The 20348-nt window shown below is 63.6% G+C and overlaps 1 protein-coding gene across 2 annotated transcripts; it reads left to right on the top strand.

Annotated features, from left to right (window-relative positions):
• Positions 1-11: 11 nt before the first annotated feature.
• On the top strand, positions 12-20204 carry GYS1 (glycogen synthase 1). Of its 2 annotated transcripts, XM_039509995.1 has the most exons (17): positions 12-60; positions 632-806; positions 2161-2342; positions 4204-4395; positions 4931-5116; positions 5734-5878; positions 6111-6228; positions 8539-8659; positions 8951-9057; positions 9903-9962; positions 10220-10298; positions 10523-10636; positions 10717-10843; positions 11474-11569; positions 14519-14682; positions 15692-15772; positions 17859-20204. In XM_039509995.1, the coding sequence occupies exons 2-17, from the start codon at positions 689-691 to the stop codon at positions 18174-18176; spliced, it is 2208 nt and encodes a 735-aa protein (XP_039365929.1). In that variant the 5' UTR covers positions 12-60; positions 632-688; the 3' UTR covers positions 18177-20204. The 2 variants fall into 2 exon arrangements, with proteins under 2 accessions (XP_039365929.1, XP_039365930.1); XM_039509996.1 differs by lacking the exons at positions 12-60; positions 2161-2342 and having other exon boundaries at positions 747-806.
• Positions 20205-20348: the final 144 nt, after the last annotated feature.

Here is a 20348-nt window from a genome sequence, read left to right as displayed (position 1 = left end):
GGGGAGGGGCGGGGTCAGTCTGAGACTAGCGCTGCGGAGGGGTGGAGGCGCTGCGGGGAGGTGAGTGGGGGCTGAGAGCGCCCTGGTGCCCCCCCCACCTCCAGCTCCCCCCCATGATCCCCCTCCCCCCATGATCCCCCAGCCCCCCCCAGCCAGCCCCCTCCGATCCCCCAACCTCTTCCGCCATGTGCCCCTGCATCCCCCCAGCATCCAGCCCCCCATGTCCCCCCTCCAGCCCCTTCCCCCATGTCCCCCTAACACCCTCCCCATCCCCTAGCCCCCTCCCCCTCCTGTTCCACCAGCCCCCATGTGCCCCCTGCATCCCCCCAGCATCCAGCCCCTATGTCCCCTCCAGCCCCTTCCCCATGTCCCCTAACCCCTCCCCATCCCCTAGCCCCTCCTCCTGTTCCACCAGCCCCTGTTCCCCCAACCCCTTCCCCGTGTGCTCCTTTTAACCCCCAGCCCCACCTACCCCAAACCCCAGCTTCCCACCAGCCAAGGCTCTGACCCCCCCCCCTTCCTGTGGGTCTGGGAGGTGCCGGTGCAGGGGGTGTCCCAGGGCTCTGACACCCCACCCATGGGCCTGCACTGTGGGGGTAGCAGGGCTGATCGGGTCTGTCTGTCTCCCCAGCCGGCCACACAGACCCCCCCCCCATTGGCGAAGTGCTGCCCCCCAGCCTCAGCCGCCATGCCCCTGGCCCGCAGCGTCTCCGTCACCTCCCTGACGGGGCTGGAGGACTGGGAGGATGAGATCGACCTGGAGAATGCGGTTCTCTTCGAGGTGGCCTGGGAGGTGGCCAACAAAGGTGAGCCGGATGCCTGGGTTCTCTCCCCGGCTCCGGGAGGGGGGGGTGTGCTAGTGGTTAGCTCAGTGGGGGATGTGAGCCCGGACACCTGGGTTCTCTCCCCTGCTTGGGGAGGGGAGTGGGGTCCAGTGGCTGGGAGCCCACGAGGTTGCCGGCCATGGCTCCTGGGGGGCAGCGCCCAGCCCCCTGGGGTCCCAGGCATCCCCCTATGGGGTGAGGAGCAGGAACATTAAGCCTAGGGGAAGAGCGGGGGCAGGGGTCATGGGGGCCTGGCTCTGTGCCCCCCCGCTGGAGCAGGGCCCAGTGGGAGGAAGCCCCCCCCCCCCAGCAGCCCTGCTGCCCCCTCGGCCGAGTCGCGTTCCCTCGTTACATCTAATGGGCCCATTGTGCTGGCTCTGTGCCACGGGGTTGTGATGCCCCCTGGGGGCACGGGGCAGAGACGGACCAGCCCCAGGTTCCCCTGCAGCCCGGCGTCCCCCTGCCGGCACTGGGGCATCGGGGCCAGTACTGATGGCCGGGGGGCGCTGGGCTGGTGGGTGGCAGGGCAGAGGCCCAGCAGGGGGCGCTCTCCCCTGGCAGGCTGTGCTGGCCCCAGTGGGGTGCTGGGCTGCAGTGGGGGGGGGGCGGTATTTTTGGGGTGTCTTGTCCTGGCTTTGAGCTCCCTGCTGCTTGCTTCACTTCCTGTCCTAAACTGTTCTATGGCGGTTAAGCAGCCCCTCACCCCACTCCAGAGGGGTTGCGACTCCGCCCAGGCAAGGGGTCCCCCACAACCAGCGTGGGGGGGCGCTGGCTGGAGCTGTCCTTGGCGCTGTGACCCCCCCCCAGGCCTCGGCTGTGAGGGAACAGGCGCAACCTTATGATTCCCCCCGATGCCTCCTGCCCCCCAGGTCCTCTTGCTGGGGCCCAGGCCAGTGGGCGGAGACGCTGGTGCAGAGAAGGGGCCGGTCTGAGCTGGGGCGGGATAACTGCGCCATGGGGCAGCCCCCGGAAGGGGGCTCTGGACACGAGCTGGGGGGGAGCTGGGCCAGGCTTGTGCGGGGGAGGGGGGTTTGACCATGGGGGGCGCTAGAGCTGGGGAGGTGGGAGGGGTCTCCTGCTTTGGGGACCTGGGTGGCTGAGAGCCCTGCTTGGGGGAGTATGGGGCAATGGGGGAGGGGCCCCTGCTGCTGGGGGTCCCACAATGCATTGCATCCTGCTGGGCCCCATGGGACAGGGCAAGGGAGTCCCTGGTGTGGGGGAGGGGGGGTGTATCAAGGGGCCCCCCCATTGCTCAGATAAAGGGGCAAGGTGTGTATGGTGTGGGGCAGGGGTGGGTGCATGCAGGGCTCTGTCTCTAACACCCCCCCCCCCGCAGTGGGGGGGATCTACACGGTGCTGCAGACCAAGGCCAAGATCACGTCGGACGAGTGGGGGGAGAATTACTTCCTGCTCGGGCCCTACCTGGAGCAGAACGTGCGCACCCAGGTGGAGCTGATCGACCCGCCCCACCCGGCCGTGCGGCGCACCATCGACTCCATGAACGCCAAGGGCTGCAAGGTGAGAGCCGGGCCGGGGCGCCAGCCGCTGCCAGCGGGGAGCCCCCCTCCCCCCAGCACCGCAGCTGGCGAAGTGACAGCCGGGGGGTGTTCGGGGGCCTCCTTGTGATTTGCGGTGGGGGCGGGGCGGGGACTGATGGACCATAGGGAGCAGCAGGGGTCACAAGGGGGGCCCCACCCATTTCCTCCACCTCTATGTTGGGGTCTCCCTTTTCCTGACCAGAACAATTCTGGCACCCCCCTCCCAGAGCCAGGAGAGAACCCAGGAGTCCTGGCTCCCGCCTTCCCCGCTCTAACCACTAGGTCCCACTCCCCTCCCAGAGCCAGGAGAGAACCCAGGAGTCCTGGCTCCCAGCTCCCCCTGCTCTGACCACTAGACCCCACTCCCCTCCCAGAGCCAGGAGAGAACCCAGGAGTTCTGCCCCCACCTAACCAGATTGAACAGAATCCCCTCCCCCTCCCCCCGGAAATCCTGTGTCCTATTAGGACCGTCAAGGCCAATCCCTGGTGTTTTGGGGTGTCTCATTCCCCCTCACCCAGCAGCCACCTCTGGGACGCCCAGCCCTCCCCCTTGGCCGGGTCCCCAGAGGGGGGCTATCTTTAGTAGCTGGGCTCAGGTTACCCCCCAGGAAAGGTCACCCCCCCACACACGTGATGTTTTTCTCTGGTGCTCAAAATATCTGCCCTGAAGTCCCCTCCTGGGTGGGTGGGGAGAGGGTGTCACGGATTCACGGGTCGTGCCCACTCGTGGCCCCGTGCGGTCCGTGGGGGGGGGTTGCCCCCTTCAGTGCGACAGCCCTTCTCGGGGGGCCGCTCTCCCCCGGGGTCAGGCCCCTCCACCTCCTGGAGCCGCCCCTCCCTGAGCCTCAGCGCGTCTGTCTCTGCCGTGGGGCCCTCGGGGAGTCCCCTCGCTCGGACCCCCCGGGGCCTCCACCCCCCGAAGGGGCCGATGCCCCCCCGCCCCCCACCCTGCTCTCTAGCCCGGAGCGACTCAGCCAGCGTAACACAGGAGGGTTATTGAGCGTTGAACCCAGCACAGGAAACTCTCCAGCCTCAGGCCTGGCCCCCCTCAGCCCAGCACGTCCCAGTCCCCCTGCAGCCGGGTGGGCTCTGCCTGCCCCCCCCTTCAGCCCCGAGCCCCCCTGCTCCCAGCTGGGCCTCCGATACCCCCGGCCCCAAGCCCCCCTCTGTCCATTGTCGTCTCTCCAGGGAAACAGGGTCTCCTGGGCTCCTCCCCCCTCCCGTCCTCTGGCCCCTCTGGCCGGACCCGGCTGGTCAGGTCACCGGGGTCCCGTCCCCGCAGCCCATTGTCCTCCCCCCGGCCAGGACCGGCTGCGACTCCTGAGCCGGGTCTCCGGGTCACCCGGGCACCAGTCGCTGGGGTCTCCATCCTCCAGGCCAGCGGCCGGGGTCCCGCGTTCCCTCTCCAGCCCCCTGTACCCACAAACTTCCTCCCCCCTCCCCTCGTTAACCCGTAACACCCGGGGACACTGAGTCCCACCCCCTCCGCCTGGAAAACCCAAGGAAACCCCCCACTTCGTCACATCGGGCAACCTAGGGGGGGTGTCGGGAAGTGGCTACTGCCATCTGGGCCCAACCCCACTCCTGGGGGCATCTCCCCAACCCCCGAGGTGGCAGTTGGGGGTGGGGTCCCTGCTGGGTGTGGAGGCTCGGGGCGGGGGGGAGGGGTTGGTCCATGTGCCTGTGGTGGGGAGAGGCCCTGGGGCGGGTGGTTTGGGGGCCGGGGTTCTGCTGGGTGCTTGGTGTCAGGGGCCCAGGTGGGGGGCCCCTGGGTGTGGTTTGGGGGGGGCTGGGTGCGGTGTGGAAGCCCCGGGGCTCCTCTCACCCCTGCCCCCCCCCAGGTGTACTTTGGGCGCTGGCTCATCGAGGGGGGCCCCTACGTGGTGCTGCTGGACGTGGGGGCCACGGCCTGGAGCCTGGACCGCTGGAAGACGGAGCTGTGGGACAGCTGCACCATCGGGGTGCCCTGGTACGACCGGGAGGCCAACGACGCCGTCCTCTTCGGCTTCCTCACCGCCTGGTTCCTCGGCGAGGTGCGGGGGGGGAGATGCTGCCTGAGAGCCCCCAGCTCTGCCCACAGCGCTCCCTACGCCAGCCCGCCGCTGGCCCCCGAGCGCCCCATTTCCTGGGGCATCGCAAATAGAACCCAGGCGTCCTGGCTCCCAACCCCCCTCTGACCCACTAGACCCCACTCCCCTTCCAGAGCAAGGGAGAGAACCCAGGCGTCCTGGCTCCCAACCCCCCTTCACCTTCCAGAGCAAGGGAGAGAACCCAGGCGTCCTGGCTCCCAACCCCCCTCTGACCCACTAGACCCCACTCCCCTTCCAGAGCAAGGGAGAGAACCCAGGCATCCTGGCTCCCAACCCCCCTTCACCTTCCAGAGCAAGGGAGAGAACCCAGGCATCCTGGCTCCCAGCAGCCTCCCCCGCCCCCCCCCAAGCCAGGGAGAGAACCCAGGCGTCCTGGCTTCCAACCCCCCTCTGACCCACCAGACCCCCCTCACCTCCCAGTACGGGGAGAGAACCCAGGTGTCCTGACCAGGCTCCGTCTCTCTCTCTCTCTCCCCAGTTTGTGGCTCAGTGCGAGGAGAAGCCGTTTGTCATCGGCCATTTCCACGAGTGGCTGGCGGGCGTCGGGCTCATCCTGTGCCGGGTCCGCAAGCTGCCGGTGGCCACCATCTTCACCACCCACGCCACGCTGCTGGGGCGCTACCTGTGCGCGGGCAGCGTCGACTTCTACAACAACCTGCACGCTGTGAGTCACGGGGACGGGGGGGGGCGCCCCGGGGTTCATGGTCCCCTCCGAGGCCGGGGAGAGAACCCAGGAGTTCTGGCTCCCAGCCCCCCCTGCCCTAAATCCCCTTCCAGAGCCAGGGAGAAAACCAAGGAGTCCTGGCTCCCAGCCCCCCCTGCCCTAACCATTAGACTCCCCTCCCAGAGCCGGGAGAGAACCCAGGAGTCCTGGCTGCCCAGCCCCCGCTACACCTCCTCCCCTCCTAGGCCAGGGAGGAGAAGTCAGTCTGGCTCCCAGCCCCCTGCTCCCAGAGCCATGGAGAGAACCCAGGAGTCCTGGCTCCCAGGCCCCCCTGCCCTAACCACTAGACTCCCCTCCCAGAGCCGGGGAGAGAACCCAGGAGTTCTGGCTCCCAGCCCCCCCTGCCCTAAATCCCCTTCCAGAGCCATGGAGAGAACCCAGGAGTCTTGGCTCCCAGCCCACCCTGCCCTAACCACTAGCCCCCACTCCCCTCCCAGAGCCAGGGAGAGAACCAAGGAGTCCTGGCTTCCCTTTGCCGCCTCTCCCCATGCTCTACCCTACTCTGGGGCGTTACCACGTTGTCCTGTCTCACTGCCCCCCTCTCACCCTGGCCCCAGTTTAACGTGGACAAGGAGGCCGGGGACCGGCAGATTTACCACCGGTACTGCATGGAGCGGGCCGCCGTGCACTGCACCCACGTCTTCACCACCGTGTCCCAGATCACGGCCGTGGAAGCTGAACATCTGCTCAAGAGAAAACCCGGTGAGGGGCTGGGGGCGCGGGGCCCTCTGGGGCGGGGCGCGGGGGCTGGGTATGCAGGGACCCCTCATCCAGCACTGGGATTCGCCCCCTCTGGGGTGGAGCGCGGGGGCTGTTGAGCAGCCACATAGAACAGCGCGGGGAAGAACAGGCAATCCCAGGCCTGGTTATTTCCCACTAATGGCTGCCCCGTGTCTGCTCTCCGGTGCCCCCCTTTTCCTGCCCCCCCCCCCAGATCTGGTGACCCCCAACGGCCTGAATGTCAAGAAATTCTCTGCCATGCACGAGTTCCAGAACCTCCACGCCCAGAGCAAGGCCCACATCCAGGAGTTCGTCCGGGGGCATTTCTATGGGTGAGTCCCTGACACCCCAATTCCCGGGCTTCTGGGGTGCCCCAGCCTGCTCGGTCCCACAGGCGCGACCTTGGAACAGTATCCCCGTCGCCCCTGTGGTAGAACCCAGGAGTCCTGCCCCCCACCCCCCAAACTCACCGAACCGGGTCCTTCCCTCCTGGAATTCCCCTCAGCGCCCCCTTCTGGCTGCTGGTAATACTGCACCTGCTGTCCCTTTACTGCCCCCTTGAGGTGCTGTAGAGGATTAAGGGGACATGTGAGGTCAGATCCCCCCCCCCTTTCACCCCAATGCTAGGTGCAGTGTGGCAATTGGACTCCTCCTGGGTGGGGATGCGGCTGGCTCTGGGGTGGGGGCTGGGTATCCGGATACCCCTCGCCTGGTGCTGGGATGCAGCTGGCTGTGGGGTAGGGCGTGGGGGCTGGGTATACGGGGACCACTTGCCTGGTGCTGGGATGTGGCTGACTTTGGGGTGGGGCGTAGGGGCTGGATATACGGGGACCCCTTGCCTGGTGCTGGGATGCAGCTGGCTCTGGGGTGGGGCCAGGATATACGGGGACCCCTGGCCCGGGGCGGGGTGGGTGCTGGCTGGGGGGTGGGGGGGGGGGGCTGGGTATACGGGGACCCCTCGCCCGGTGCTGGGATGCGGCTGGCTCTGGGGTGGGGTGTGGGGGCTGGGTATACGGGGACCCCTCGCCCCGTGCTGGGATGCGGCTGGCTCTGGGGCGGGGGCGCGAGGGCTGGGTATAGAGGGACCCCTCGCCCGGTGCTGGGGTGCGGCTGGCTCTGGGGTGGGGGGCGGGGCTGGGTATACGGGGACCCCTCCCCCCGTGCTGGGTTGCGGCTGGCTCTGGGGTGGGCGCGGGGCTGGGTATCACGGACCCCTCGCCCGGTGCTGGGATGCGGCTGGCTCTGGGGCGGGGTGCGAGGGCTGGGTATGAGGACCCCTCGCCGGGTGCTGGGATGCGGCTGACTTTGGGGTGGGGCGCGGGGGCTGGGTATACGGGGACCCCTTGCCCGGTGCTGGGATGCAGCTGGCTCTGGGGTGGGGCACGGGGGCTGGGTATCCGGGGACCCCTCGCCTGGTGCTGGGATGCGGCTGGCTCTGGGGTGGGGCGCGGGGCGGGGTATACGGGGACCCCTCGCCGGGTGCTGGGATGCGGCTGGCTCTGGGGTGGGGCGGGGGGGCTGGGTATCCGGGGACCCCTCGCCCGGTGCTGGGTTGCGGCGGGCTCTGCGGTGGGGCTGGGGCTGGGTATACGGGGACCCCTCGCCCGGCGCTGGGATGCGGCTGGCTCTGGGGTGGGGCGCGGGGGGCTGGGTATACGGGGACCCCTTGCCCAGCGCTGGGATGTGGCTGGCTCTGCGGTGGGGCGCGGGGGCTGGGTATCCGGGGACCCCTTGCCCGGTGCTGGGATGCGGCTGGCTCTGGGGTGGGGCGCGGGGGCTGGGTATACGGGGACCCCTCGCCCGGTGCTGGGATGCGGCTGGCTCTGGGGTGGGGCAGGGGCTGGGTATACGGGGACCCCTGGCCCGGCGCTCGGATGCGGCTGGCTCTGGGGTGGGGTGCGGGGGCTGGGTATCCGGGGACCCCTCGCCCGGTGCTGGGATGCGGCTGGCTCTGGGGTGGGGCGCGGGGGCTGGGTATCCGGGGACCCCTCGCCCGGTGCTGGGATGCGGCTGGCTCTGGGGTGGGGCGCGGGGGCTGGGTATACGGGGACCCCTCGCCCCGTGCTGGGATGCAGCTGGCTCTGGGGTGGGGCACGGGGGGCTGGGTATACGGGGACCCCTCGCCCGGTGCTGGGATGCGGCTGGCTCTGGGGTGGGGCAGGGGCGGGGTGTAGGGGGGCCCCTTGCCCGGGGCTGGGATGCGGCTGGCTCTGGTGTGGGGTGCGGGGGCTGGGTATCCGGGGACCCCTCGCCTGGCGCTGGGATGCGGCTGGCTCTGGGGTGGGGCGCGGGGGCTGGGTATACGGGGACCCCTCGCCCGGTGCTGGGATGCGGCTGGCTCTGGGGTGGGGTGCGGGGGCTGGGTATACGGGGACCTCTCGCCCGGTGCTGGGATGCGGCTGGCTCTGGGGTGGGGCAGGGGCTGGGTATCCGGGGACCCCTCGCCCGGTGCTGGGATGCGGCTGGCTCTGGGGTGGGGCGCGGGGGCTGGGTATCCGGGGACCCCTCGCCCGGTGCTGGGATGCGGCTGGCTCTGGGGTGGGGCAGGGGCTGGGTATACGGGGACCCCTTGCCCGGTGCTGGGATGCGGCTGGCTCTGGGGTGGGGCAGGGGCTGGACGTTCAGGGGTTTCTCTGCCTCAGGCATCTGGACTTTAACTTGGACAAGACCCTGTTCTTCTTCATCGCCGGGCGCTACGAGTTCTCCAACAAGGGGGCCGACATCTTCCTGGAGGCGCTGGCCCGGCTCAACTACCTGCTGCGGGTGAGGGGGGCTCCCTGCCCGCTGGGGGGAGGCGACGCCTGTGCTGGGGGGTCCCTGGCCCTGCCTCCCCGCACTCTGGGCCCCCCCCCGCCTGCCGTCTCCGGTGGGGCCTGGTCAGAAGGGGTCGGACAGAGGGTAGATGGGGCCCGTGGCGGGTTTCCTAGCTGGGCAGGGGGCAGTGAGGGGGTGGCTCTGGGACGGGGCTGAGCTGTCCCTGGAGCCCCCAGCCCTGCTGGGGAATGGCCCTGGGGGCCCGTCCCCCCCACTCACCTCCTCTGCCCCCCCCCCCAGGTGAACGGCAGCCAGGTGACCGTGGTGACCTTCTTCATCATGCCGGCTCGGACCAACAACTTCAACGTGGAGAGCCTCAAGGGGCAGGCCGTGCGCAAGCAGCTCTGGTGAGCGACCCCCCCCCCCCGGGGGCCAGGTGTCCTGGCTCCCCCCTGCCCTAGCCACCAGCCCCCACTCCCCTCCCAGAGCCGGGGAGAGAACCCAGGAGTCCTGGCTCCCAGCCCCTGCCTAGCCACCAGCCCCACTCCTTCCAGAGTCGGGAGAGAACCCAGGAGTCGGCTCCCAGCCCCCCCGGCCCTAGCCACCAGCCCCACTCCTCCCAGAGCCAGGAGAGAACCCAGGAGTCCTGGATCCCAGCCTCTTGGTCTAATCAGCAGACCCTGCTCCCCTCCCCAAGCTGGGGAGAGAACCCAGGAGTCCCGGCTCCCCCCTGCTCTAACCACCAGCCCCCACTCCCCTCCCCGAGGTGGGGAGAGAACCCAGGAGTCCTGGCTCCCAGCCTCCAGCTCTCACCACCAGCCCCCACTCCCCTCCCAGAGCGTGGGAGAGAACCCAGGAGTCCTGGCTCCCCCCTGCTCTAACCACCAGCCCCCACTCCCCTCCCAGAGCCAGGGAAAGAACCCAGAAGTCCTGGCTCCCAGCCCCCCCTGCCCTAGCCACCAGCCCCCACTCCCCTCCCAGAGCTGGGGAGAGAACCCAGGAGTCCTGGCTCCCAGCCCCCCCTGCCCTAGCCACCAGCCCCCACTCCCCTCCCAGAGCTGGGGAGAGAACCCAGGAGTCCTGGCTCCCCCCTGCTCTAACCACCAGCCCCCACTCCCCTCCCAGAGCCAGGGAGAGAACCCAGGAGTCCCGGCTCCCCCCTGCTCTAACCACCAGCCCCCACTCCCCTCCCCGAGGTGGGGAGAGAACCCAGGCGTCCGGGCTCCCAGGATCTCTCTCTCTCCCCCCACAGGGACACTGCCAATGCCGTGAAGGAGAAGTTTGGGAAGAAGTTGTATGATTCGCTGCTGGTGTAAGTCCCACCCCCGGCTCCCCCAAGCTCAGCGGCCCAGGGGGCAGCAGTGAGGTGCAGGGGGGGCTGTGCCGGCCCTTCCGCTTCCCTGTAGCCGGGAGGGGGGGGAGCTGGGGTGAGGGGGAGGCAGGTGGGATATATGGGGCAGGGGACTCTGGGCTATGGGGCAGGGAGCTGGGGGGGTGCAGGGAATGGGAGTTGGGGGGCATCCAGTCCTGGGCTCTGCCCCCCCCCACTAACACCGCCCGTCCCCCCAGCGGGAACCTCCCTGACATGAACAAGATGCTGGACAAGGAGGATTTCACCATGATGAAGAGAGCGATATTCGCCACCCAGGTACCCGGACGCCTGGGTTCTCTCCCGGGGCGGGGGGAGGGGGGTCTAGTGGTTAGAGCGGGATGGGGGTTGGGAGCCAGGACTCCTGCCTCCAGTCCTGGCTCTGGGAGGGGAGTGGGGTCTCATGGGATTGAGCTGTGGGGACTGGCCGCCCGGACGCCTGGGTCCAGTCCTGCGACGGCCAAGCCTCCCCAGGCTGACAGGTGTCCGTCCATCCGTCCTAGCGTCACTCCTTCCCCCCCGTCTGCACCCACAACATGCTGGACGACTCGACGGACCCCGTCCTCAACACCATCCGGCGTCTCGGGCTGTTTAACAGCAGCGCCGACCGCGTCAAGGTGAGCCAGGGGGCGGCCCCGCGGGGGAGGGACAGGGGGGGTGCTGCCTTGCTGGGGATAACACCCCCCCCTGCCCCCAGGTCATCTTCCACCCCGAGTTCCTGTCCTCCACCAGCCCGCTGCTGCCCGTGGACTACGAAGAGTTCGTCCGAGGCTGCCACCTAGGAGTCTTCCCCTCCTACTACGAGCCGTGGGGCTACACGCCAGGCAAGGAACTGGGGCGCTTGGGTTCCCCCCTGCGGCAGGGCGGAGAGTGGGGAGGGGGGTGGGGAAGGACTTCTGGGTTCTATTCCCCAGCTCTGGGAGGGGAGTGATGTCTAGTGGTTAGAGCAGAGGGGGCTGGGAGCCAGGACTCCTGGGTTCTCTCCCTGGCTCTGGGAGGGGAGTGGGGTCTAGTGGTTAGAGCGGGTGGGCTGGGAGCCAGGGCTCCTGGGTTCTGTCCCCGGCTCTGGGAGGGGAGTGGGGTCTAGTGGTTAGACAAGGGGTGGGGGAGCCAGGACGCCTGGGTTCCATTCCCCAGCTCTGGGAGGGGAGTGGGGTCTAGTGGTTAGAGCAGGGGGGCTGGGAGCCAGGGCTCCTAGGTTCTATCCCCAGCTCTGGATGAGGGGTCCCTGTGTAACCAGCCCCCACCCCAGAGGGGCCGTATCCCAGCGCCGGGCAAGGGGGCCCCATATACCCAGCCCCCGCGCTCCAGCTGGTGGGTGTCCACGGGCCATCACGCTCTGTGGTTCCAGACGTGAGTTGGTCAGAACCAGGCTACAAGGGTGGGGGAAGGGGGTATATGCCCCCGCCCCTCTCCCCGGACCCCCGGTCTAACCCTCCCTCTCCCCCTGCCAGCTGAATGCACCGTCATGGGGATTCCCAGCATCTCCACCAACCTCTCCGGATTCGGTTGCTTCATGGAGGAGCATATAGCCGACCCGTCGGCCTACGGTGAGTCCCCCTGCCCCACGACCTGGGGGAATTGTTCCCTGGCCAGTCCCCCTGCCTGTGCAAAACGGACGCCTCATTTCTCGGCTGAATGCGTCCAGCAGCCATGCTCGGCCCTGCCTCTGCTCGACCGACGCGCCCGGGATCCGGTCCCCACGCACGTCCCCCCCGCCCCACACCCCCAGCCCTTCTCAGCTAAACGGCCGGAGCTCCTGGGGGGGGTCTCTCACTCGCGGGCAGGTTTTCCGGCCCTCACGCTCTTCTCCGGCTCCTCTGCAATTCACCACCATCCTCCTTGAGATGTGGACACCAGAGCTGGGTGCAGGATCCCAGCTGCCCCAGGGCCAGCTCCCCGTTCACACAGCCCAGGGGGGTGCTGCCGATCGCCCGCCACGCTGCTTCCCAGGAGAGAGCCCCCCCTCCTCCCCAGCCTGTACGTGCTGCCTGCGTTTCTGGTCCGAGACGGAGCTGTATTAACACGCAGCGTTTGCTTGGGCCCGGCTTACGCAGCGAGCCGGTCGCCTTGTATCGCTGACCCATCCTCTGCAATGGCTCCCGCGCCCCCCAGCGTGTGGGTCGTCTGCAAACTTTATCAGTGAGGATTTGATGTTTTCCTGCAGGTCACTGATAAAAACGTTCAGTGGCGAGGGGCCTTGCGAGACCCCACTAGAAACCTGCCCACTCGATGGCGGTGCCCCCACTTACAATCCCCCTGCGAGATCTATCAGCTAGCCAGTTTTTAATCCATTTAACGTGGGCCATGTTACTGTGTTATCTTCTCGTGCTTTGATCTTAATGTCGTCTGAATAGGTCACATCAGCCCCATTACCTGTGTCATTCAGATTTCTAATTTCACCAGACAAGATGTGACGGTAGTTGGATGGGATCTATTTTCCATAGACCCATATTGATTGGATTTAATTGCATTGTTCCCCTTCAATTCTTTAAGTCCCACATTAGCCACTTCGTCATCTTGCCTGGGATCGATGTCCGATTGACAGGCCTATAATTACCCAGGTCACAGATTAGCTTTCTTCCAATCTTTTGGAAGTTCCCCAGGGTTTCCAGATTTATCGAAGATCAATGGTCCAGCGAGCTCCTCGGCCAGCTCTTTTAAAACTCTTGGTTGCAAGTTTTTGGGACATGCTGATTTTAAAATGTCTAGCGTTAGCTGCTGCTGTTTAACCTCCTCCAGAGATCCTGCTGGAATGGGAAGTGTTTCATCATCATATGATCTGACTACGTGATCTGGCTTTTCCCCAAATACAGAACGCAAATACTTGCTGAACGCTTCTGCTTTTCTGCATTGTTGTTCACAACTCTATCCTGGCCAGCTAGTAATGGACCAACTCCATTCATGGAATATTAGGTTGGAAGAGACCTCAGGAGGGATCTAGTCCAACCCCCTGCTCAGAGCAGGACCAACCCCAACTAAACCATCCCAGCCAGGGCTTTGTCAGGCCAGGCCTTAAAAACCTCTAAGGAAGGAGATTCCACCACCTCCCTAGGGACTCATCCCAGTGCTTCACCTCCCTCCTCGGGAAATAGTGTTTCCTAATATCCAACCTAGACCTCCCCCACTGCAACTTGAGACCATTGCTCCTTGTTCTGCCGTCTGCCCCCACTGAGAACAGCCGAGCTCCAGCCTCTTTGGACCCCCCCCCGGTCAGGTAGTTGAAAGCAGCCATCAAATCCCCCCTCACTCTTCTCTTCTGCAGACTAAACAAGCCCAGGTCCCTCAGCCTCTCCTCAGTCATGTGCTCCAGCCCCCTGGTCATTTTTGTTGCCCTCTGCTGGACTCTCTCCAATTTGTCCACATTCTTCTTGTCGTGTGGGGCCCAAAACTGGACGCAGTATCCAGGTGTGGCCTCCCCAGTGCCGACTAGAGGGGAATGAACACATCCCTTGATCTGCTGGCAGTGCTCCTACTAACGCAACCCAACGTGCCGTTGGCCTTCTTGGCAACAAGGGCTCACTGCTGACTCATTTCCAGCTTCTCGTCCACTGTAACCCCAGGTCCTTTTCTGCAGAACTGCTGCTTAGTCAGTCGGTCCCCAGCCTGGAGCCGTGCCAGGGATTCGTCCGCCCGAAGTGCAGGACTCTGTGCTTGTCCTTGTTGAACCTCATCAGGTTTCTTTTGGCCCAATCCTTCAATTTGTCTAGGTCCCTCTGTATCCTATCCCTCCCCTCCAGCGTATCTACCTCTCCCCCCAGCTTAGTGTCATCTGTGAACTTGCTGAGGGTGCAGCCCACGCCATCATCCAGATCATTAATAAAGATATTGAACAAAACCGGCCCCAGGACCGACCCCTGGGACACTCTGCTTGATACCAGCTGCCAACTAGACATGGAGCCATTGAACCCAACAATCTAGCCAGCTTTCTATCCATCTTGTAGTCCATTCATCCAATCCATACTTGTTTAACTTGCTGGCAAGAATACTGTGGGAGACCATATCAAAAGCTTTGCTAAAGTCAAGATATAGGATTTATTTTGTTCCTAATACACTAAAAAACAAACCAACCCTTCTTATTGTCCCTAAGTCTGCTGGTCATAGATTTCGCCTTGTGTCCTTCAGCTTCCCTTATCAATTTTCTACAATTCCCTGATTTGTGATTGAAATGCTTTATTATCACCTTCTCCTTGATTCCACTTGTTGTATAGTTGCTGTCAATTCCCCCATAAGCCTAGTTGGTTTTTTAACCTACCTTCGTGATTGTGGCTTTTCAGGCCTCTAATAGAACATCCTTGGGACTCTTCCCAATGATCGTTAACATTTTTCTCTTTAAATTCTCTCTCCCAGCTGACTTAGCTCAGAAATGGGTCGAGATTTAACATAGAGGCTGGGTTCTGCCCCAGCTCTGGGAGGGGATGGGGGGCTAGTGAGTTAGAGCAGGGGGGCTGGGAGCCAGGACTCCTGGGTTCTCACTCCCTCCCCTCTCCCTTCCCCAGGGATCTACATCCTAGACCGACGGTTCCGGGCGCTGGATGATTCGTGCACCCAGCTGACGTCCTTCCTGTACAGCTTCTGTCAGCAGAGCCGGCGCCAGCGTATCATCCAGCGCAACCGGACCGAGCGCCTCTCCGACCTGCTGGACTGGAAGTACCTGGGCCGGGTGAGTAGGAGAGGGGCTGGGTGAGTGGGAAATCCCTGGGCCAGGCCATGTGGGGGAATTGCTGGCTTGGGGGCGGGGGGAAGAATGGCTCCTGGGGCAGTGGTGTCGCGGCGTCCCCGGGCGATGCTCTGGAGCTGCTCCCCACCAAGCCAGGCAGGACTCCGGTGAAGTCTCCTCTCTGGGAGCAGACTGTCTCCAGGGCAAGAAGCTCACACGGTTTCCACCTCCTGGATCTGACCTTGGAGCATTCAGCATATGCCCCTCCGTGCGCTTTCTCCAGCGAGTGCACCCCGGCGGGGTCCTGGGGCAGCCAGAGGGTCCTGCCCCCCCACTTCGCGGTCAGACATGACTCTCAGCCAGCCAGTAACACAGAGGTTTATTCGATGACAGGAACAGGGTCTAAAACAGAGCTTGTAGGTACAGCGAACGGGACCCCTCAGCTGGGTCCATTCTGGGGGGGCAGGGAGCCAGACCCCCCGTCTGCACTTCACTCCTCGTCCCCAGCCAGCCCCAGACTGACTCACCCTCCAGCCCCTCCCCTCTGCTTTGTCCCTTTGCCGGGCCAGGAGGTCACCTGATTCCTTTGTTCTCCAGCCCCTTGAGCATCCCCTTGCAGGGGGGAAGGGCCCCGGCCATTACTTGCCAGGAGACAGAGTGTCGGCCATTTATGTGCACTGGCCCTTTGCCCTGCAACAGTCACACCCCTGATCCCACCACCTAGAGACTTAAGAAATGCAGAGGGGAAACTGAGGCACCCACGCAGTATTCAGAGGAAACGTTCAGAACATTCCCACTTTGTCACAGGTGGGGCTTCCCCCACCCCCACCCCCTCCAGCCTCCATGGGAACCGACCCCTTGGGGAGAACCTGCTGCTGTTGGAGGCTGACACGGAGGGTGGCTGCGGGGGGCAGGGCAGAGGGGGGCTGTGGGGATGGCGGAAGGGAGCGGGGTAGGGGGAGGTCCTGCCCCAGCCCCCCTATAACCTCCCTTGTCTTCTCCCCCACCCCAGTATTACATGTCTGCCCGACACCTGGCGCTCGCCAAGGCCTTCCCCGACAACTTCACCTACGAGCCCCCGGAGGAGACGGCGGTGAGTGCGAGACCCCCGAGGGGCCCCACATACCCAGCCCCCACCCTGCTCCCGAGGCCCCCATGCCCCCTCCCGAGGAGCCCCGTATACCCAGCCCCTGCAGTCTCTCCCGAGGGGCCCCCCATACCCAGCCCCCACCCTGCTCCCGAGGCACCCCCGGCCCCCTCCCAAGGAGCCCCGCATACCCAGCCCCCAGGGTATTGTGTTTCTGCGCTGGGTGAGGGGTCCCTGTGTCCCTGGCCCCTGCATTTCCCCCTCCCACCCCCCGAGGGATCCGTGTGTACCCAGCTCCTGTTTCTCCTCACCTCTCCCCCAGGGGTTCCTGTGTATCCAGCCCCTGTGTGCGCCCCCCGCCCTGAGGGGTCCCTGCGTGCCCCCTGTGACGGGTTCGATCACAGAGACCCTCTTGGGGCTGCCACCTGATGTGCTGAAGTTACCCCTGAGCCCGTTTCCCTGCCAGCCTGGGACTCCAGAACCCTGCCTTGTTGAGCCAGACGCGCCGGCCTGCTGCATCCCAGAGCCAGGCTCTGAACCACGTTCCCAGAGCGGCAGACTTAACCGAAAACAGCTTAGAAAGTGCTCCTGACTCCAGCACCCAGACACCCAGCTCCCAATGGGATCCAAACCCCAAATAAATCCGTTTTACCCTGGATAAAGCTTAGACAGGGTAAACTCATAAATTGTCCACCCTCTATAACACCGCTAGAGAGATGCGCAGCTGCTCGCTCCCCCGGGTATTAATCACTTACTCTGGGTCAATTAATAAGCAAAAGTGATTTTATTAAGTGTAAAAAGGAGGATTTAAGTGGTTCCAAGTAACAGCAGCCAGAACACAGTAAGTCACCAAGCAAAATGACACAAAACACGCATGTCTAAGCCTAATACGTTAAGAAACCGAACGCAGGTAAATCTCGCCCTCAGGGACGTTCCAATTCGCTTCTTTCACAGCCTAGACTCCTTCCTAGTGTGGGCCCAGCCCTTGTTCCAGCTCAGGTGGTAACTAGGGGATTTCCAAGGCCGCCCTGCAGGTAAACAGCCATTCACAGGTTGACAGCAGCGATACAAGTTTCTATCTTCTCCCAATTCCAGCCGTAGAAACAACACGTGCAGACAAATAGGATGAACACACGCAGTAGATCATAACCTTTGTAATAAGCAGCCAAGAGGCCTGTGGCACCTTACAGCAGTGGTCCCCAACCTTTTTGTCTGGCGGGCGCCAGACGAAGGACCGGGGCGGCGGTCAAGCATCCGCCGAAATGCCGCTGAATTTCTGCGGCATTTCTGCGGCGACGCCTCTCGATGACGCCGCCTGCCGCAAACGCCGCAGAAATTCGGCGGCATTCGGCGGATGTTCGACCGACGGCCAGGACACGGCCCCTGCGGGCGCCGCGTTGGGGACCCCTGGCTTATAAACTAGCAGATGTATTGGAGCATGAGCTTTCGTGGGTGAATACGTGCGTCTGACAAAGTGGGGATTCACCCACGACAGCTCCTGCGCCAATACGCCTGTTGATCTGTAACGGGTCGGCAGTTATAGATCAACCTTTCAGCAGTGCTGTGCCGAGGCTTCGTTCATTCGCTCTGATTTAAGGGTTCGCACGCCGGTCATACGTGTTAATGTTTTTAGAAGGTCTCTTTCTAGAAGTCTATAATATAGAACTAAACTATTGTTGGATGGAAAGTAAATCAGGTTTTTAAAATGTTTAAGAAGTTTCATTTAAAATTAAATTGAAAGGCAGAGCCCCCCGGACCGGTGCAGGGCGAGTGCCAGTGAAAATCAGCTCGCGCGCCATAGGGGGCCTACCCCTGGTCGATAAGGTGCCCCAGGACTCCTGGTCGCTTTTTACAGCTCCAGGCTAACAGGGACAAGCTTTGTAATGGTGCCTCCCAAGAGACCTTTTGCATGAAGTATATTCCAGTTACGTCATGTTCACACATACTTTTCTAAAGCATCTGCAGTGCTACATCACCCCCCCCACCCCCTCGGGGAGCCGCGTCTCGGCGCCGGGCGAGGGGGCTCCGTCCACCTGTGCGGCCATGTCTGGGTGCTGGCACTACCAGGCACGTGTCTCTCTCCCCCACGCAGGCCCAAGGATTCCGCTACCCCCGCCCGGCCTCCGTGCCCCCTTCGCCTTCCATCTCCCGCCACTCCAGCCCCCACCACAGCGAGACGGAGGAGGACGACGAGCGGTACGACGAGGAGGAGGAGGCGGAGAAGGATCGGCGCAACATCAAGCCCCCGGCCATGACGGGCCCCGTCCCCGAGTGGCGCAAGCCCCCCAAGAAGGGCTCCAGCGAGGCCAGCACCTCCTCCAATGCCTCCAACGCCTCCACGCCCACCATGCCCTCCAGCCCCAGCGACTCCAGCAGCCCCAGCACCTCCATCATCGAGGAGAGGAACTAGGGGAGGGGGTTCTAGACTGGTCTAGAACTAGGGAGCGCCCCCGCCCCAGGCACAATGGTTATAGGCAACCCCCCTGCCGTCCGTGTCCTCTGCTTCTGGCTCTCCCTCTCAAGAACCCTCCGTTCCCTTTTGCTGTGTTCTAGATTGCTGGTGCTAGGTTCTAGATAGTTCAAAACCGGGTCTCCCCCCGTCCCCCAGTGAGAGGGGTATGAACATCCCCTTATCACCCCCTGTCCTCTGCTTCTGGCTCTCCCTCTCATGAACCCACCCTTCCCTTTTGCTGGGTTCTAGATGGCTTATGCTAGGTTCTAGGTCATTCAAAAGCAGGGGTGACCCCTCCATGTGAGATGAACATCTCCCTCCTGCCCTCTGCTTCTGGCTCTCCCTTGGGATCCCCAAAGTGATGGGGTTTTCTGTGTTCTAGATCAGTGGCAGGAGTGTTCTAGAGTCCAGTCTCCCAGTTGCTCCAGGACCCTGTGCACTATAGGCTCTGGCCTGCCCCTGCAAACTGTCTAGAACGACGTCCATGTTGTCTGCAGCACTCTGGATCGTACTAGTGTTTGCAGCTGCCAACGTTCGGGAGAGATGGGGGGTGGGGGGGGGCTCTCAAATGGTTTGGGCTAGGAGCGAGGTCAGGGGTGGGCTAGAGAGAGGCCTGGTCTGGAACAGGGCCTGGCTCCAAGGTGTGGGGTTGGTCTGGATCATTCTATAATGCTTCTCACTCAAGGATGCAGGGCAGCCCTGGATTATCATGTTTGGGGATCTAGATTGTTCTAGAATTATGTGTATTAAAATGGGGCTTGGGGACGTAGGATACCCATAAATGATTCTGGAATGCAGCATCGGGTGATGCTGGGGGTTCTGGAGCAGTCGAGAATGGGGTCTGCTATAGATTTTGATTGGATTGTTCTGGAGTGATGTGACATAGCGGGGTGCTGGAGCTGTTTAGAAGGAGGGGCAGTCTAGAATGACCCTGCTACCGAGGGTGGTGAAGTCTGAAGTGTTCTGGATCCCTCTAGAACTCAGTGCAATGAAAGGTTTGGGGCCACATGTAGAAGGCCACATTGTCATGGTCTAGACCAGTCCAGAACATTGCACGGTCAAGAGATGTTGAAGGATGTTGGGTGCTCTGGAGGGGACGTCTCGAATGGCATCTCTGGGAAGGGGGAAGCACTGGTGGGCGCTGTGAATGAAGGGAGATGGGTCGGTTCCTGACTTCTGGACTGCAGCTCTACCTAGATCTGCAGCACTCCTGTGGTCGGGCAAGCATCGCCTCGGAAAGAGGTGGTCTAGATCACATTGTAGATCAGTCTAGAGCATTGCGTGTAGGATGGAACGATGCTGCCGGGGGCAGGGTTCTAGATCGTTCTCGTAGCGTCGGGACGTATGCTAGAGACCCAAGCTGCCTGGCACATGTTCTAGGTTGTTTGAACTCACTAGACACCAGCGTGGCGGAACTGGAACGACTTGCAGGGTTTCGACCGTTCTCGGCTTGGGATTTGGTTGCTGGGTTCTAGATCACCCTGCGCTCCGGCTGAGGGGGCTGCTCTAGAACGTGGCCGACGCCGGGGCTGCAGGAAGGCTCCAGGATTCTGCATGCGGGTGCAGTCTGGTCACCTCCCTTCCCCATCCCAGACCTCCAATAACAGACCAGTCAAGAACCCGGCTGCTTGATATCTAGAACCCTGCTCCTGGCTGGGGAGCGGTGGAGAAGGGTCACACAGCTGGACCCGCTGCTGAGATGCAGCCCCCTCTGGGGGAGGGGGAGGTGTCTAGACAGGGCTGCCTTTGCCCGCCGGTTTCCCAGCAACCCCAAGCCAAGGAAAATCATGTTTCAAAGCTGTTTGGGCTGCCATCCCGTGCCTAGGCCCCCGCTCTGTGCCTAGGCTGGGTGCTGCACCCATGGGTGCCATGGGGCCTCTGTGGGGTGAGCCCCACCCCCCCGGCCCAGGCTCATGTTTTTTATTTATGGCTGTTGCAAATGTTGTCGCTTGGTTTCATTTTTGAATAAACGTGAGCTAAACTCAGTGTCGGCACCGTGTGTCCTGTAGGGAGCATCTCTCAGCCTGCTCGGGCCATGCAGCTGGTTCTGGGGTGGGGCGTGGGGGCTGGGTATACAGGGACTCCCTTGCCTGGCGCCGGCATGCGGCTGACTCTGGGGTGGAGGAATGG

This window comes from Mauremys reevesii, linkage group 22 (genome assembly GCF_016161935.1).
Source record: "Mauremys reevesii isolate NIE-2019 linkage group 22, ASM1616193v1, whole genome shotgun sequence".
NCBI classification, from domain to species: domain Eukaryota; kingdom Metazoa; phylum Chordata; order Testudines; family Geoemydidae; genus Mauremys; species Mauremys reevesii.
Note: the sequence above shows the minus strand (reverse complement) of the source record. Positions and strands in the feature narration are given on the sequence as shown.